This window comes from Elephas maximus, chromosome 12, assembly GCF_024166365.1.
Source record: "Elephas maximus indicus isolate mEleMax1 chromosome 12, mEleMax1 primary haplotype, whole genome shotgun sequence".
Taxonomy (NCBI): domain Eukaryota; kingdom Metazoa; phylum Chordata; class Mammalia; order Proboscidea; family Elephantidae; genus Elephas; species Elephas maximus.
The window spans coordinates 101097466-101116404 of NC_064830.1; the positions used below are offsets into that span (position 1 = coordinate 101097466).

Sequence of the window (18939 nt, forward strand, 5' to 3'; positions counted from 1 at the left end):
AAAAGAGAACCTAGAGACTAGGAAAGAAATTTTGGCTATGACAAATCTGACAAAGGTCTAATCTCTAAAATCTATAGGAAAATCCAACAAAAAGACAATCCAATTAAAAAATGGGCAAAGCATATAACAGACACTTTACCAAAGAAGACCCTCAGGCAGCTAACGGACAAATGAGGAAATGCTCTTGATTACTAGCCATCAGAAATGCAAATCAAAACTACAATGAGATACCATCTCACTCTAACATTACTGGCACGAGTCAAAAAAACAGGAAATTACAAATGTTGGAGAGACTGTGGGGAGATTGGAACCCTTATTCACTGCTGGTGGAAATGCAAAATGGTGCAACCATTCTGGAGAATGATACGGTGCTTCCTTAAAAAGTTAGAAATAGAAATACCATATGATCCAGCAATCCCACTCCTAGGAAAATATCCTAGAGAAATAAGAGCCATGGCACAAATAGACATATGTACACCTATGTTTATTGTAGCATTATTCACAATAGCAAAAAGATGGAAACAACCTAAGTGCCCATCAGCAGATGAATGGATGAACAAACTATGATACATACACACGATGGAATGCTATGCAGTGATAAAGAACGATGATGAATCTGCAAAGCATTTCACAACATGAATGAATCTGGAGGTTATTATGCTGAGTGAAGTAAGTCAATCACAAAAGGACAAATGAGACCACTATTATAAAAACTCATGAAGAGGTTTATACACAGAAAGAAACAATCTTTGATGGTTATGAGGGAGGGGAGGGAAAAACAATAATAACTAGACAATAGATAAGTGGTAACTTTGGTGAAGGGTAAGACAGTACACAATACTGGGGAAGCCAAGGCAAGGTTACGGAAGCTTCATAGACGCGTCCAAACCGAATTACTGGGCTGAGGGCTCTGAGGACCATGGTCTTGGAGGACATCTAGCTCAGTTGGCATAACATGATTTATAAAGAAAATGTTCTACATTCTACTTTGGTGAGTACCGTCTTGGGTTTTAAAAGCTTGTGAGTGGCCATCTGAGATACTCTACTGAAGGGAGAATGAAGAAAACCAAAGACACACGGGAAACATTAGGCCAGAGGACTAATGGACCACAACAACCACATTCTCCACCAGACTGAGTCCAGCACAACTAGATGGTGCTCAGCTCCCACCACCAACTGCTCTGACAAGGATCACAATAGAGGGTCCCAGACAGAGCAGGAGAAAAATGTAGAACAAAATTGAAACTCACAAAAAAAGACAAGACTTACTGGTCTCACAGAGACTGGAGAAGCCCCAAGGGTACAGCCCTGGACACCCTTTTTTTAGCTCAGTACTGAAGTCACTCCTGAGGTTCACCCTTCAGCCAAAGATTAGACAGGCCCGTAAAACAAAAGTAAATGGGCTCACCAACCCAGGGGCGAGGTCAAGAAGGCAGGAAGGGACAAGAAAGCTGGTAATGGGGAACTCAAGGTCAAGAAGGGGAGAGTGTTGACACATTGTGGGTTTGGCAACCAGTGTCACAAAACAATATGTGTATTAATTGTTTAATGAGGAACTAATTTGCTCTGTAAACCTTCATCTAAAGCACAATAAAAGAATAAGAAGGACCCCCTCCCAAAACAAACAAAAAAACCCACCATCCATTCGTAAAAAAATAAATTTGGCATTTACCAATTTAAAAAAAAAATTGAGTTCAGGTAGTCTAGCTGTGAGACTTAGGCTCTTAAGTACTCTGCCACACTGCCTCTGTACTTAATATATTACATTCATGATTTAACAACTTACATGTTCACAGCTACATTTTAACAGTGGTTCTCACACCTAAGTGTTCAACAGAATCATTCAGGAAGCTTGTTAAAATGCAGATTCTAGGTCTCATACCCAGTGGTTCTGACATGGTAGGCATGGAATAGGGCCTAAGAAATCCATTTTAGACCAGCACCCGCAAGTGATTCTGATAGAGATGAGCTGTAGACTACGTGGTAAGAAACTGCTATAGAAAATGAGCTAGAAGTAGTGATTCAAATGAAATACTTTATGATGAGCATTCCAGAGAGCTGGGGGAAAGTCCTTGGCTCTTTTGTTTCGTTTTGCTGGATGGAACTGGTGCATAAATTGTTCTTTACTACTATATTCAGTAAGATAACATGGCACTGAGGAAGTTCTGTGGCTTGGTGGTGGTTGGCTGCATCGCCCTAACAGGAAGAGCAGCAGTTGTGAGTTGGCGTTTTGGTTGTCAAGTGTATGTTTGTATACCTGAGTCTAAAAGGCTGATTTGGGGAGGATTGCAGCACCACGTGAGTGTAAAGACAAAGTAGCTATTTAAAAACCTTGCTAAGACTGTTCTCACTCACAGTTTCTTGCTAATTTTATGTCATCTTTGTATTGTGCGCAAATTCTTACCCGTTCCTGGCGGGGCGGGAGGGCCACTGCTGTAATTTCATCATAGTCCCTCAGTTATCTGTAGCCACTGACCGGGCTCGTAATTGTTGTTGCCAACGTATGGCTGGCCTTGTTAGTCATCTGAGTGTGATTGAACACTGCCTTATCACCTCGCTGAGATCAAATAGTTCTTGAGTGCTGGTGAGAGCCAGAGCACAGCTACTGGTGGCCCACAGCCTGCCTTTTTGTTCTGAATACCCATATTTGTAATATCTTTGTATGATATTATTTCAGTAGTACCTAGGAACTCGTGTTAACAGTTTAAATCTCCAGCTTCTGCAGTGTTACAAGATAGGTATTCTTTCTTTTTGGGTTAAATCACAGCCCTGTATACAGAGTTACCATTTAGCAAATTAACCAGGACCAGTGCCCAAGCCCATGCTTTGCCAGTGTTCTCAGTGTCCTATAGAATTGTCCTGTCCCTGACCCAACCGATTTTTTTTATAGTACCATATTATAACAGAAAAGTTAGTATTGATTAATAATAATGGTAAAAGTAAGGGTATAACAAATCAATTTCTATTAGGAATTGGTAGCCAAAAGTATATAATTGTGAGTTAAATTATCAAATTTTTGTGCAGTGGATAATTTGTTAAATGATCACATTTGACATATAGTGACTGAAACATGGTGAGGTTTTCTAGGCACAGTTCACATCTCTGGAACTTAATATTTGCCTAAGGGAAGTTGTATTAACTTCACGGACAATCATGCTTAAAAAAAATAAAAGAAATATATAGTAGATATTCATAGCAATAAACCAGGAAACTGGAGCTTCCTGGTAGATTGGAGCCCTGGTGGCACAGTGGTTAAGCATTCGCCTGCTAACCAAAAGGTAGGCAGTTTGAATCCGCCAGCCGCTCCTTGGAAACCCTGTGGGGCAGTTCTGCCCTGACCTTTAGGGTTGCTGTGAGTTGAAATTGACTCAGCGGCAGTGGGTTTGATTTTTTTTTTTTTTTTGGCTTGGTAAATTGGAGTCTGCTGGATAACTGGATTAAGTATTTTCTAACTTTCAGGTTATATTGATCGGCTTAAAGGTACCACTCGTTTATATTTTAATGTCAGTATGTATAATACCCATTTTTCATTGATTCTGGGTTGCAAATTTTCCACATTTTAACATTTCTGAAATCGAGAATACATCTTAAAATCGATAGGGTCTTAGATTTTGTTAAATATGGTAAATAAAGTAATTCTAAATGTCTTAAGAATACAACATTATAATTGTGTATTTTATTTAGTGGTTGTGTTAGGGTTTATAATGTATAAATTATCACAGTCTACCTTCAAACAATAAAAAAAACGATAGATACTTTCAATTTTTTCTTCTTGCCTTTGTGCTGTGTTTTACCTAAATAACCCAACACAGATTTGTTGTTTTTGTTTTAAACAATAACAGTAAATCTTTTAAAGCGATACATATGATGAAGGGAAAAAAAGTTTGCTCACACAGTGACCATTTATAGTGCTTTTCATTCCTTTGTGTAGATACAGGTTTTCACCCATCATTGCTTTTTTTCTGCCTGAAGGACTTCCTTTAACATTTCTTGTAGTGCAGGTTTGCCTTCATTTTTGAAAGGTATTTTTGCAGAGTGTAGAATTCTAGGTTGACAGTCCCCCCCCCGCCTTTGTCAGTGCTTTAATGATATTGCTTCAATGCCTTCTGGCTTGCATTGTTTCTGGTGAAAAGTCTGCTGTAATTCCTGCCTTTGTTCCTCTGCACGTAATGTGTCTTTGTTCTCTGGCTGCTTTTAAGATTTTCTCTCTATTCTTGATATTAAACAATTTGATTATGATGCGTCCTGGTGTAGTTTTCTTTGTGTTTTTCAGACCTGGGGCTCATTGAGCATCTTGTATCTGTGTGTTTATACTTCTGATACAAATTTGAAAAATTTAGCCACTGTTTTTTCAAAGATTCTTCTGTGATACCTCGCCACTTCCCACTTTTCAGGACCTCCAAGTGTAAGTAATTAAGTCACTTGAAGTTGTCCCACATCTCACTGCTGGCAGCGATCATTAATTTTTCTAGGTCGTTTACTCTGTTTTATTTTATATGGTTCTGTTGCTGTGTCTTCCAAGTTCGCTAGTCTTTTCCTCCGCAATGTCTACTTTGCTGTTATTTTCATCTGTTGTATTTGTCATCTCAGATATTGTAACTTGTCATCTTTAGGAGTTCACTTGGGGCGTTTTAAAACATCTTTCTCGTCTCTACTTAGCATGCGCAGTCTGTCATCTAGCTCTTTGTGACATGTGGAATACAGTTACAATAACTGCTTCATTGTCCTTGTCTGTCAATGTTGTCATCTGTGTAATATCTAATTTAATCTTGATTGAATTTTCTCACCGTAGGTTGTATTTTCCTGCTTCTTTGCATGTCTGATAATTTTTTTTACTGTTTGCTAGACATCAGTTTTTACCTCGTTAAGTGCTGGATATTTTGTATTTTTATAAATACTTTTGCGTTGTGTTCTGGGATACAGTTAAATCACTTGAAAACAGTTTGATCTTTTCTAGTCTTATTTTTCAGTTTCAATAGGTGAAACAAGCTCAGGCTAATTTTGTCCCTCTCCTGAGGCAAAACCCTTCCGTGTATTCTACTCAGCGATGCCTTGTGAATGATGGGGTTTTCCACTCTGTTTGGTGGGAACAGAAACTCTTCCCAGTACATGCGAGCCCTGAGTATTGTCCCCTTAATCCTGTTGTGTGGCTCCTTCCTTGGCTGAGTAGTTTCCTTGCACACTTGTACTGATCAGTAGTCAGGTGAAGATTTGGTGTGGATCCTCCACAAATCTCTAGAGCTCCCTTTCCATGCTGCTCTTTTCCCTCTGGTACTCTGCCCTGCAAACTTTAGCTGCCTCATCAGACTCCCAGCTTTGTCTCCTCGAGAGCTCAGGGAGATACCAGGTTCTGCCTCCATACACCCTCCCCATGATGCAGCCTGGAAACTCTCCCCAGGCAGTAAGCTGGAACAGTAGTAGGACTCAGCTAGTTTGTTGCCCTTCTCTCAGGGATCACTACCCTTTGTTGTTTTCATGTTAAAAATAAACTAACTTTATTGGGAGAAAAAAAAAAATCAACCATGGGATTTTTGTTTTATCTTACTGACAGTCCAAGTGACAGGATGTAGATGATGTCAGTAAATGAATCCAACCGTATATTGCCTTCATTGGGAGAAGACTTGTCCACTGCTGTGGAACAGGTCTGGATAATCAAGGATACCTTCACTGAATGTTCCTTATCCTATTTATAGTGTGGCACTTGCACGTTTGAAATTGCCTGTGTGTCAGCAGATCGTGTAGCTGCAAAGCTACTTTGAATGTAGAGAGAGACTGACAGAGCTTCACTAATAGCTGGTGTAACAACTGAGATGTTGGTGTTCACTGTAAATTGTGGGTGTCAAAAGAAAAAATAGGACAGTGAGCTATTTAAATGACAGGTTGTTCAGAGATTGATCCAGAAATATTTCATTACATTTCTTTCTTTTATCTATTCTTTTTTTGTGTGCAAAGGAGCATTCTGCTATCTGCTAATACTACTTGTGCAAGATGCCCTAAAATATAAGAGATGCTACTGGCTATTTAAGAGCAGAGATTGTCCTTTTTTTTCCACTTTTTATTATGAAAAATTTTAAACCCTCAGTAAATAAAATTGATTTTGAATACCTGTATACTTGCATGTACTTATATATAGATTTAACAATTGTTTTCATTTTGCTTTTTTTTTTTTTTTGGTCAGGTATTTCAAGGTAAAGTACAAATATAGTAACATTATGCCCCAAATACTGAAGTACGGATTTCGAGAAAATAAGGACATTTTTGTACATACTACAATATAATTAATCCACTTCACAAAATTTCTTTCTTTTAGACATGCAAATTCTGACTGAAATTACTGGTAAAGTAAATGGTCAATACTTTATTTGTTTAACTACTTAGGGTCTTAAAGGAATTGGAAAAAGTAGGCATTACTGAAAGAAAATCAACAAAATCCATGATTAAAGATTACGATTAGAAGCAGCTCTGGTATCTTTAGAATTAAGTCAGCCTGGTGTTTGGATTTACTTGGTTTTGCACTGTCTTCCGGCTCATCAGTCAGTTTGTCTATCCCTACGTTGTTATCACATCATCTTAATTTGTTTGTAGAAGCACTGTATGTTCTCTTGCTATTTACTCATATTTTTAATCTTTTGCCTCTTTAAACAGATTAATGAAATGGAAATTAAACACACAGTAGTGAGGACAGTCAAAGCCAATTCTTTGAAAAGCTTAATGAAATAAACTAGCGTCATAAGTTTCATCAAAGAAAGAGAATGTGTACGCACACATGTATCAGGAATAGGCAGTGTCTCAGAGGTTAGTCATTAATAAGAGGATATTATGAACAACTTTGTACCCCACACACAAAAATAATAATTCGGCAAATATCCATAAGCCTACCATCCTCCAAACCACTGGGGGTGAAACCTCCTGAAGATCTTCTCTGATTGTTTCCCGTCTCCACCTTTCTCAGAAGTCACCACTACCAAGAATTTGGAGTTTATTATTCCTATGCATTTGTTTATACTTTGCCCATCTATATGTATCCTCAAACCATTGATATATTGTTTGATTTTAAACACTCTATAAAAGGTATCACATACAGTAGAAGCTCTTCTCCCTGCCTTTTTTTTTTTTTTGCTGTACTTACAACGACGGCTTTAATATAGAAAAAAGGATACAAATGAAGAGCCACATAAGGCGAGGTCTGGGAGGGTTGCCAGTGCGAAGCTTCCATGTCCTGAAAAAGGATATGCCACCCTCTCATGTACATCGATGTCTTTACTTTTGCCTGCTTTTATAATCATCATTCTATTTGTGAGGCTCCTGTGTCGGTAGGTTGATAAACCTCGTTCAGTCGTTTTTTAATTGTGTGGTTTTTTTTCCTCATATGTTAGATGAAAGTTTACAGAGCAAATTAGTTTCTCATTAAACAGTTAATATGCATATTGTTTTCTGACTTTGATTGCCAATCCCACCACAACATGTCAGCATTCTCGCCTTCTTGACGTTGGGTTTCCATTTCCGTTCGTCCAGCTTTCCTGTACACTTCTGCCTTCTCGTCCTTGCCCCTGGGCTGGCATGCCCATTCAGTCTCGTATACAGGGTTGAACTACATGTATTACTGTTTGTTTTATGGGCCTGCCTGATCTTTGACTGAACGGTGAACCTTGTTGTGTGGTATTCTGTCTTATGAATATACCACAGTTCATTTGTTTTCTTTTTGGTGGACATTTAGGTTATTTTTCTGTTATAAACAACACTGCTATAAGTATCTTGTACATGATCTGTGTGCTGGAGTTTTTTTAGGGTAAAGAATTGCTGGGTTGTCACATATGCCTGTCTTCCACTGTATTGGATATTCCCAAATTGTTTTGTGAAGTAGTTGCTGTTTAGTTATTTAATTTAATTTTATTTTCCTTTCAGTGCCTGAAGACCTTTCCTTAGAAGAGAGAGAGGAACTTTTAGACATTCGTCGAAGAAAAAAGGAACTTATCGATGACATTGAGGTAAAAACATCTCTTTTTAGCTTTTGCTTTTGCGTAATATAGTAGATCAAGTAGCTTCATGAAAATGTAAAAAAGGGTGTCCAAGGTGTGTACATGCAGACCACCTGGAGAGAGAAAATAAAAGGTTTATCCATGTTGATAAAGCACAGGTTGTCCTGGGTGGGGCAGACTCAGGGACAGAAATCAAGACGTCAAGGTGCTGGAGACAGTGGTAATTAACTTGGGATTCCAGAGTTACAGGACAGCATTTTTTAACAGCAGCAGCAACCCGCAAACATATTGCCCTCCAAACTTCGATCTTAAGACCCTACTTTGTTTACCAGCACCCCTAGCATCTAGGACATTGCCTGTGACATTTTTGGCACTCAGATATTTTTCAAATGACTGAATAAACATGAATTGAGATCCAACAATGTACCAAGTGCCTGCAAATGGTGGGAGTACAAGGACAAACAAAACAAAGATGACTGAAACACAAACATTGTACTTTCCACATTGGTGCACTCCACTGCAGAGGGCAGGCCACAGGAGGCCCTCGGGGAAGCCAAGGAAGAAAGCCACAGCCTCAGGGTCGGCATGTAGGTGGGTGTTGCAGAAATTATTCAGAAGGCAGCACTGCCTGGGCTGCTTCTGTTTGGGGCTGCCCTGGGCTGTGCTTTTCACACCAACTAGTAGAAGGTGGAAGGTCAGTCAGTCACAGGCTCTTCTTTGAGAAGCTTCCAGTCATTGTCACGCCAAGATAAATGTGCCTCACAGGCCACTCGCTGTAAACCCGGCCTGTCCCAGACAATAACTCCTTTCTAGAAGCTCCTACTTTAAGACTGAGGTTTCTTGGCTCACAAAACAATAAGGTTCTGAATAAAAATTTGTGCTTGAAAGGTAAATTCATGGAACTTCTTCTAGGGTTACCCTTAATCCTTGGAAAAATCAGATAAAGCAGAATGGCTGCTTTGGCTCAAGAATAACAAATATACTTTGATTAGTAGTTCTGTCTGGAGCTCAGTAATAATGGGGCCTATTGACTCTTAATTAATTAGAATCTTAATCTAGCTCTGAGTACTCATTTTGTAGCTGAGAATGAGGAAGCTCAGAGAGGTTAGGCAACGTGCCAAAGGCCCCTCAGCCAGTGGAGCCACATCCAGGGAAAGGGGAGTCTCCATTCTGGAATTTCCGGCTCATCCAAGTGCCTTAGATCAGTTGTCACCCTACCATCCCACCCCCCCGGGATCTATCCGTGGTACTTCATCTCAAACACAGTGATTGAAATCATCCTGAAACTGGTGATTAGGTAACTTGATATTGATCTAAATATGTTTAAGCTGCAACATCTCCCAGTCTTGCCAAGAACTTTGGTAGCAGTGCAGGAGACAGCCAGGACCACATGGGGTGATGCTGAACAGCTGCAGGAAGGGGACGAAGGCTCATTGCTTCCCTTCTGCTGGTTTTATCTTTTTACACCTGTGGTATTTCTCCCCAGTGGCCCTTCCTGATTTTACACACAGATACTCTAGAATCTGTCCAGTGCACTCCCGCCCTCTGATCTGGGTCTGATGAGGGGGGCAGGTAATTACTTTGATTTCTCCTGAGCTGTGGTGGCTCTGACAGTGAAACTCTGTCCTGATGAAAGCATTGTTTTCCAAACCTGTGATGCCCAGATGAGCCCCCAGGGAGGCCTGCACCTGGAAGGCTAAGATCCCTGAGTCTAGGAGCAGGAAGGCCAAGACACCCCTCCTCACCCTTTTTCTGTCTTCTTTCTTGACAGAGGCTGAAATATGAAATTGCAGAAGTGATGACAGAGATTGACAATCTAACTTCTGTAGAGGAGAGGTATGCATTTATGACGACACCTTCAAGTTGTTTCATCTTTTCTCCCCACTCCACCCTCCAGCTGAGCTTATAAGACTGGGAGGCTAGAAGGGATGGCATTGGGAGGTGGGAGGGGAGCCTTCTGGAGCTGTCCATTCCTCTCCTCCCCACTCTCACTCCTTCCTGCTCTCTGTGGAGGAGCCAGGAGTTATGTCTCTGGATGTTACTTCTCATCCCCTACGTGTTCTTCTTCGTCACCTACCTCTGTAGGGTCAGGAATAAGCACAAGCACTTCAGCGTTCACTGCAGGTCCAGTGCAGTTCTGTGTAATGAGGCACTGGGCTGTTTTTCCATCATTAGCTTTTTCTAGGGAAGTGATTTCAAGTTATCAGATGTAAAAAGAGCCAAGGCAGCCCGATGATGTCTCCTTCCACCCAGGGGGCATAGGGCGGGCTCCTCTGGGAGGGTTTGGCTCTTCCCCTGGGCTGTGGTGAGGGGAAAACCTGCTGAGGGAGTAAGACCCAGCCACTCTGTGTGAGGCCGTGCCATCACTGGGCTTCATGGAAATATCCAGGAGTGACTTTCTTTTTATTTTAAATAAATAGCAAAACTACACAGAGGAACAAGCAAATAGCCATGGGGAGAAAGAAATTCAACATGGACCCCAAAAAGGTAAGAACACATTCTGAGTTCTCTGGCATTGATTGACTGATCAACTGATTTTAACGATAAGCTCCCTTTTACATAAAGGTGATTGTTTCACATCATAAAAAGACTGAGAGTCATTGTTGTAAAATTTTTATCAAAATAAGGGGCTGCTTATGAATGGGGGGGAGCCATTGTGGTGCAACAGTTAAGAGCTCAGCTGCTCGCCGAAAGGTTGGCAGTTCAAACCCACCCAGTGGCTCTGCAGGAGAAAGACCTGGCAATCTGCTCCCATAAAGATTACAGCCTAGTCTGACTGAGACGAGGAATCCTGGCGGTCACGGTCCCCAGATCTTCTGTCGGCCCAGGACAGGAACCGTCCCCGAAGACAACTCATCAGACAGGGAAGGGACTGGACAGTGGGTGGGAGAGAGATGCTGACGAAAAGTGAGCTACTTGTATTAGGTGGACACTGGAGACTGTGTTGGCATCTCCTGTCTGGAGGGGGGATAGGAGGGTAGAGCGGGTTAGAAACTGGCAAAACGGTCACGAAAGGAGAGACTGGAAGGAGGGAGCGGGCTGACTTATTAGGGGGAGAGTAAGTGGGAGTATGGAGTAAGGTGTATATAAGCTTATATGTGACAGACTTGATTTGTAAACTTTCACTTAAAGCACAATAAAAATTATCAAGAAAAAAAAAAAAGATTACAGCCTAGAAAACCCTATGGGGCAGTTCTGCTCTGTCACAGGGTGTCGCCCTGAGTTGGAATTGACGCAACACCAACTGGGCTGCACACTGCGGCCCAGACATGAAGGAGCTGGCTGGTCCATGGAGGCGCAGTGGTCTCAGTGGTCTGACTGCCTCCTCTGGTGGTGCCTCTCGGTCTCACCTTCTGGATACAGTCCTTTTCTCAGTCCTGACTGCTCTCTTTGCCCCTGCCTTTTTCTTTCTTTGTTTTTTAAAGAGGGTTCTTACGTTCATTTCCCCTTGAACACTTTGTTGTTTTTTTTTTTTTAATTAATTTTTTTTATAATATTGTGTTTTAGGTAAAAGTTTACACAAAAAATTAGGTTCCCATTTAACAATTTTTATACAAATTGTTTTGTGACATTGGTTACATTTTTCACAACATGCCAGCATTCTCATTGTTTCCATTCTGTTCTGTTTTTATTAATCTGGCTTCCCTGCCCCTCCTTACCTTCCCGTCTTTGCTTTAGGGTAAATGGTGACTCTTTGGTCTCATAGAGTTGATTACTTAAAGGAGCACAATCTTCAAGAGTGGTGGTGTTTATTTTATGAGCCAAACTATTATTTGGCCCCTGGCTTTTGTCTCTGTTTTCTCCTAAGGTCTCTGGCCTGAATTCACCCCAGTGGCTCCATGTTTTCCACAATTCTCTTGCAAAGGGGAGCTGGAACTTCACTCCTCGGTGCCTTCCTTTTGTCTTTGGTCTGTGACCTTTAAGCACAGAAGAGATTACATTGTTCTGTTTCCGGCTGCTTTTCTCAAATCTTTGTAGCTTGTTTCATAGCACTCTCCAAGAAGGTGTCTAGTTTTGGGGGAAACAGCTGACTTTTAGGGCAGGTCAGGAGCATTCAGAAGAACTCATGGAAACCTCATCAAAGGGCTCCCCAGCCCCTCTAGTTCTGTGACCTCGAGCTGGCAGGGCAATGGGCCTTGGTTCTGCAGGACCCAGTGCTCAGCTTGTGATGGCAGAGTGTGCTGGTTAAAGACACCGGGAAAGGGGGGAAGGAGAGCAGGACTGGAGGATGCAACAACCTCTGAAAGCCCTGGTCTCTGCAAGGATGCCCAGGGAAGTCATGCCAGCAGAAGGGAAGCTGTGCTGTTGGGGAAGATTAGCTTCCCAGTCAACAGGAGGGAGGAAGTAGCTGTAAAAGTTAGCCTGTAGGACTGGTTCCAAAACTGCGAGGGCAGCAAAAGGGATCACCGGATCAGGTATCACCCCAGATGTGAGCCACACTTCACCGCAAGGCCCCTACTTGTGTTGACCCCTTTGTCCCAGGACCTTGGGTTCCTTCCTACCCTCTCTCCCCAGCTTCTTGCAGTTTTCAGAGCAGCTAGATGCATTGTCTCCACCCATAGCCAGTCTTGTGAGTCCCACACCAAGAGCTCCAGCAAGGGGTCTGGTGTCACAGGTGTAGCTTTGGCCTCTGACCTCTTTGCCAGTCTTCTGCCTAGCTCCACAGAATTCCCCTCACTCACAGACCCCAGCGGGATCCATCGCTCTGCCTATCCCCTCCGTATCCCTGGTGCTCCAGCTGATGGACAAGACGCTTGTCTTGATGGATAAGAACATGACTGCTTGATGTTGCTTCTTTACTAAACTGATGCCCATTCTTCTCACCTTCAATGCCTGGGTGCACTCTGAAGATAAACAAGCAAGGCCTTAGTACCATTGTCCGCATCCTAGCCTTGTTTTCTAGGGAACCGGGACTAGGACAGGTGGATACTTCCTGCTTACAAGTGATACCAAGGTGGGTGCACCCGTTTAAGCACCTGCCAGAAACGTATGAGAGTTAATTTAGAAGTGTCAAACTTACTGATATTTTTGGTAAGCTTTTTTATTCTCTGAAGAGTACCATGTATGTGCTTAACTACTGTGCCACTAGGACTCCTACAGTACGGTGCACAAATGTTAAATGTACAGCTTGGAGAATGTGTACAAATTAACATACTTAGAACCACAACCCAGAACAAGATATAGCTATAGAAGACTTCAGGGCACCTTTTTTTTCCCATGGTAACCACTATTCTAATTCTGTAATTAGTCTTAAAAAAAAATAAAAATAAAACTTTCTATGAATGGAATTAAAATATACTCATGTGTCTTTTATTCAGTATCATGAGATTCACCCATGTTACTGAGTATAAAAAAAAATATGGCAACTGTTTATTCCATTTCATTGCTGTATAGTTTTCTATCATATAAAAGTACCAGACTGTATTTATTGACAGTTGGGTTGTTTCCAGTTTTTGGAAATTTTAAATTTCCAAAATTTAGAACACCTGTGGACACATGGATTTAAAAAAAAAGACTCTGCAGATGGGTGTGAGGGAGCCCTAGTCTTGGGCCCTGAGAGTTTTAGCTAGAAGAGCATCTCTGTGTTGGTAGAAACATCCATCTAGCAGACAGGTAACAAAATTTTCTATTCCCCTCTATTCACCTGGAGCAACAGAGGAAGGAGAGTTGGGAATAGGAGGAGGAGATGGAATGCGTGGGTAATTGCCTTCATGAACAATTGCCCTCTTGGCCATGAGACCAGAAGAACTGGATAGTGCTGGTTACCATCATTGAACATTTTGATAGGAGATTCTATGGAAGAATCCTGATCAAAAGGGGGAAAATGCAGAACATAATTTCATATTTTCATGGGATCCACACTTTCTGGAGCCATGGAGGGTAGATGAGCTCCTGAAACTATTGCCCTGAGATAATCTTTAAAACAAAAATACCCCCTGAGGTCTTCTTAAAACCAAACAGTAGATTAGCTTAACTAGTAAAAAATGTCTGCCTTGACTATTAAGCTCTTTTAAGAACTATTTACATGGGATCAAAGTGACAACAGCAGTTCAAAGATTACATAGGAATCTTAGGGAACAGTGAGATTATGTTAATGGGGGATAAACAACTCAGAAAAGGAGGGTGAGAATGTTTGCACAACTTGAAGAATGTAATCAGTGTCACTGAATTGTACGTGTAGAACGGATTGAATTGGTGTATGTTTTGCTGTGTATATTCTTAACAAAATAAAGTTAAAAAAAATGAAAAGAAAAAAAATTTCTCTTTTCCTTACTAGCCTTGCCAACATGTATTTGAAGCCAGCGCAGAGCTCTATGAGAAATAAATGTGTGCTATTGTATGTCCCCAGGACTTCTCATGAGACAGAGCACTACTGACTTGGGGTCAGTGGCAGCCCTTTGATGCCTTTCATTCAGAGATTTCCAGCTGTACTCTGTAGGTTCTTAAAGTGGGCATGGATTTTGACTGACTAAGCTCATGGCCCAGCCTATCAATTAACGTGTTCAGCCAAAAGTAACAGAAAATCCAGCTAAAGATCATTTAAACAAGTGGAGGGTTATTTTCTGTCATAACTGGTAGAGTGGTAGGTGGCTGCCAGTGTTGTTGAATGACTCCCAAGTGGCTGGACCACAGCCTCTGTGGCTCATCTTAGCCTTCCTGTTTCTTGTAAGATGGCCATTGTGGCTCCAGCCATCACACCTGTGTTTGAGCCAGGATGGAGAAGGGGGGAGCAGTGCCAGCTGCCAGAGTCCCCTTTGATTAAGAAATTATTCTTCCCAGGTGTGCCCTCCAGCTTCCTTTATGTCTGTTCGTCCAGATCTGTGTCACAAGGTCATTTCTAGCTTCAAGGGAGGCCAGGAAGGTGATTATTCAGGGAAGAATTACAGTGGTCAAGGGGGTTTGGGAATGAGTGTTGGTTGGCCTCCAGCAGTGCTGGCCACATACAATCAACACAAAACGAATCATTTTCCTAAGCTTGGAAAATATGGTGTCTGTACTCTTACCTTTATAATCTCTAAAAGCCACTGACAGTGGTTTGTTCAGTAGCTCGTTTGTGTTTTAACCTGTTAAATTGCCAGGAGGAATGAATAGGTTTTCCTTTGATGGGTAAAATGTTGTGTGGTGTTTTGAAAACCAGATTGTGCTGTTGTATGGGGCTCTCTGGTGTTATTTTTGCTGTATCCAAACGAGTAAGATCATTATACTAAATGTATTTCTGTATTTGAAAAATGACTTTGTGTGACCCTCCTAACCAGTGCTTCCTTTCTTAACGCTCTTCCTCAGGGAATTCAGTTTCTAATAGAAAATGATCTCCTGCAAAGTTCCCCAGAAGACGTAGCCCAGTTCCTTTATAAAGGAGAAGGACTAAATAAGACCGTCATCGGGGACTACCTGGGTGAAAGGTAAGTTGAAGGAGAATGAGCAGTCCTACCTAGGCCCACCTCGTCCTGCAGCCTGACCTGGGTTCACCCTCCACCTTTGGGTCTGTCATAGTTACTTTGCCATGGGATAGAGGGAGTGCACAGGTTGCTCTTCAGTAGTGAGTGACCTCAGTGCAGTGACATCCTCTTCCACGCCCCCGTGAGGAGAGAGGTGTTGGGGTGTTCTGTGTGGGCCCTGTGGTCTTTGGAATCCTCTACCAAAGACCTCTGGCAGAATTGAAAACACCACTGCCCCTTTCTCCACGTCTCGGAAAGCGCCTTAACCTTCTGGCGTTTTGCCTGGAAATACACCAGATTTCTTAGTGGTTTTCTTTCTCCTGTTAGTTGGGGTATGAATAAAGGTGGGAAGTTATTATTAATCTTTTAAACGGAAATCAGCCGGTCAGCCCTCACCACTGAAAAATCCATTTACTCTGCGTCACAGAGGTGAGGTCAGGTATTCTGAGGCAGCACGGCCCGGGCTAGACTTCCATAAGGGCCGAGAGCAAGTGTCCTTAAACCAAAGTCCAGCAGTTGCTCACTCAGGATGGTTTTTTTACTAAAAGTATGTGATCAAAAGTGAAAAGTGAAATACTTGCCAACTCATTCTGTGAGGCCAGTGTTACCTGCTACCAAAACCAGACAAAGATACCAGAAGAAAACTACAGACCAATGTCTTTAATGAATACAGATGTAGAAATCCTCAAAAAAATACTAACAAATCAAATCCAGGGATGTATAAAAAGGATTATACACCACAATCAAGTGGGATTTATCCCAGGAATGTGAGGGCGGTTCAAGATCCAAAAATCAGTTAATGTAATGCACCCTACCAGTAGGGTAAAAGACAAAAACTACATGATAATCTCAGATGCAGGAAAAGCATTTGGCAAAATTCAGTACCCCTTTATGGTAAAAACACTGGAACGAGGAATAGAAGGGACTTTATTCAATTGATAAAGGGTATCTCAAAAAAAACCATAGCTGACATCACACTTAATGATGAAAGACTGGATATTTCCCCCTAAGATCAGGAACAAGATAAGGATGTCTGCTCTTGCCACTTCTTTTCAACATGGCACTGGAAGTTCTGGCCAGGGTAATTAGGCAAGAAGATAAAATTAAAGACAGTCACATTGGAAAGAAAGAAGTAAAACTATATTTGCAGATGGCATGATCTTGTATGTAGAAAACCCTGAAGAATCCACTAAAAACTATTAGAGCTAACACGTTCAGTAAGGTTGCAGGATACAAGGTCAGTATATAAAACTTGCTTGTATAATAGATGCATCCTGATAGAATGGGAGCAAAATGTGGGACAGAACTCAAATTCTTAAAAAAGTCCAGACTCACTGAACCAGTTGAGACAGGAGTTCTCCCCAAGACTGTTGCCCTGATACACTCTTTAAGCCTTGAACCAAAACTATTCCATGAAGTCGTCTTTTAGCTGGTAAAATAAAGTCTCACCTGTGAGTACTGTACTTCTTTAGGAAATCGTCTACATTGAGACCAAATGGTTAACACTTACTCTAAAGCAAAGACGAGAAGACAAGGGGGCAGGGAAACTAGATTACTGGAAACAGAACAGACAGAATGGAAATCGTGAGAAAGTTGATGCACTGTGTAAAATGTAACCAGTGTCACTGAACAAATTACATAGAAATTGTTAAATGGGAACCTAATTTGCTGTGTAAACTTTCACTGAAACACAATAAAATATTAAAAGAAAAAAGTTATGTTTCCATACACTAGCAATGAGAAAACTGAAAAGGAAATTAAGAAAACACTTCTGTTTTACAATAGTATCAAAAGAGTTTTATCAAAAGAGTAAAATATTTAGGAATATATTTAACAAAAGAAATGTAGGAGTTGTACGTTGAAAACTACAATACACTGTTGAAAGAAATGACAGAAGACCTAAATAAACAGGAAGACATCCCATGTTCATGGATAAGAAGACTTAATATTGCTAAAATGGCAGTACTCCCCAAACTGATCTACAGATTCAATGCAGACCCCATCAGAATGCCAGCTGACTTGAGGTTCCCCTTAGGGACCCTCACTGACCAGGAATCCTAGGAGTAGCTTTGAGTTAAAATTCCAGTAAAGCCACATTGTTTCTGTTGCATCATTCTTTATGTTTCATCTTTACAGTCTTTCTTTTTTAATAAAATTTTACACCTTTTATTATATTCTCATGTTTAGTTTTTAAATGCTAATGTAAGGTATTATCTTTCCCAGACTTTCCTCTCTGAGGCCAGTATCTGCTTTATGGTTTGTGGCCTTGGGTATGTTATTGTAGCTCCCTGAGCTCTGAAATCCTTGTGAAGTGGGGATAAGAAGAGCCTCTACTTCATAGGCTTGTCTTGAAGGTGAAGAGAGAATGGTCTGATGCTGAGCACCAGAACAGTGCCTTAGAACTTAGCACCTGGTGAGCACTCAGAACGTTGGCTGTGCTTGTATTATCTGAGGGTTTATGATGGTCCTGTTGCCCTGAATCTTAGCAATTATGAAGTAAACTCTTAATATCCTCTTGCTTAAAAGGAAATTTACTGTGGGGAAAAAAAAAAACTTAGTCATAGAAAATTCAAAACCACAAAAGCCTGCTTTCGGAAATGGCTTTCCTTTAAAACGATGGAAATAATATGCATTGGGCTTGAAACTTATTTCCTTCCTTTCCTAGGGATGAATTTAATATTAAAGTTCTTCAGGCTTTTGTTGAACTCCATGAGTTTGCTGATCTCAACCTCGTACAAGCCTTAAGGTCGGTCTGTAATTGCGCGTTGGTTACGAGAGAGGTGGGTGGGGGGAGAATTGGTGCACGGACAGCAGTGGCTGCTGCTTCACCCCGGCCACTCAGAAGGTCGCGTGTGTCTCTGCAAGCACTGGTATTCCTTATGAAGACACTGCTTGTCATTCAGCAGCCCAGAGGGAAGCTGAGACATCGGTCCACTTATGGGCGGATGCTCCCACTTTGGTGATGGTGACCACCGGCGCTGCATTCCAGTCGTAGGTTCTTTGCTGTGCTTTGTTTTTCATGGTACTTGGTAGCACAAGGCTACTGATTGCTCTGTCGTCGGAGCTCAGACAGGTGCAGGCCCACTTCCTGCCAGATGTGGCTTCCAATGCCATCAGTGTGAATGCCACTGAGTGTGCCAGGGAGGCCTCTGCTCAGCCACAGATGTGGACTTCCCACTAGCTGAGGAGAGCCAGGTGTCCCCACATGTCACCCCAGGGTGGATTTGGAGGATCAGCCCCCACTCTCGAGGGTACAGTCCCAGCACAGCTGTCCATGGTGCAGGCTGGCCACAAGGACAGGGCGCCGGCCCTTCTCCTGGACGCACACTCTCGTCACTGTTCTGGCACATTCTCCTCTTTCCTTCCTTTGCTTCGTTCCTGCGTGTCTGGGCCAAGACACGATGGCTGTGCTGAGCCTGTGCCATCCTGGCACCTGGTCTGGTGGACGTTGTTGGGGCAGGGGCCCCTTGGCCCTGTGTGCACCCTCAGAGCTGCACTTGAGCCGCTCCACCGTGAGCTCA

At 41.9% G+C, this 18939-nt stretch overlaps 2 protein-coding genes across 4 annotated transcripts in view; both read left to right on the forward strand.

Moving 5' to 3' along the window:
* LOC126087581 (small integral membrane protein 10-like protein 2A) overlaps positions 1 to 7988 on the forward strand; it is a 147667-nt gene extending 139679 nt beyond the window's left edge. Inside the window, exon 2 of the mRNA XM_049905151.1 lies at positions 7906 to 7988. Within this exon, the coding sequence (XP_049761108.1) occupies positions 7906 to 7926 (21 nt within the window). The 3' untranslated portion in view covers positions 7927 to 7988. The remainder of the gene's footprint in view (positions 1 to 7905) is intronic.
* The window catches only part of CYTH3 (cytohesin 3), an 87700-nt gene that overhangs the window by 55589 nt on the left and 13172 nt on the right, over positions 1 to 18939 (forward strand). For 2 of the 3 annotated variants that reach the window (XM_049905147.1, XM_049905149.1), the window contains exons 2-6: positions 7906 to 7988; positions 9751 to 9815; positions 10400 to 10466; positions 15264 to 15382; positions 18084 to 18164. In XM_049905147.1, coding sequence (XP_049761104.1) covers positions 7906 to 7988; positions 9751 to 9815; positions 10400 to 10466; positions 15264 to 15382; positions 18084 to 18164 — 415 coding nt within the window. The remainder of the gene's footprint in view (positions 1 to 7905; positions 7989 to 9750; positions 9816 to 10399; positions 10467 to 15263; positions 15383 to 18083; positions 18165 to 18939) is intronic. The other variant, XM_049905148.1, reaches the window with a different exon arrangement.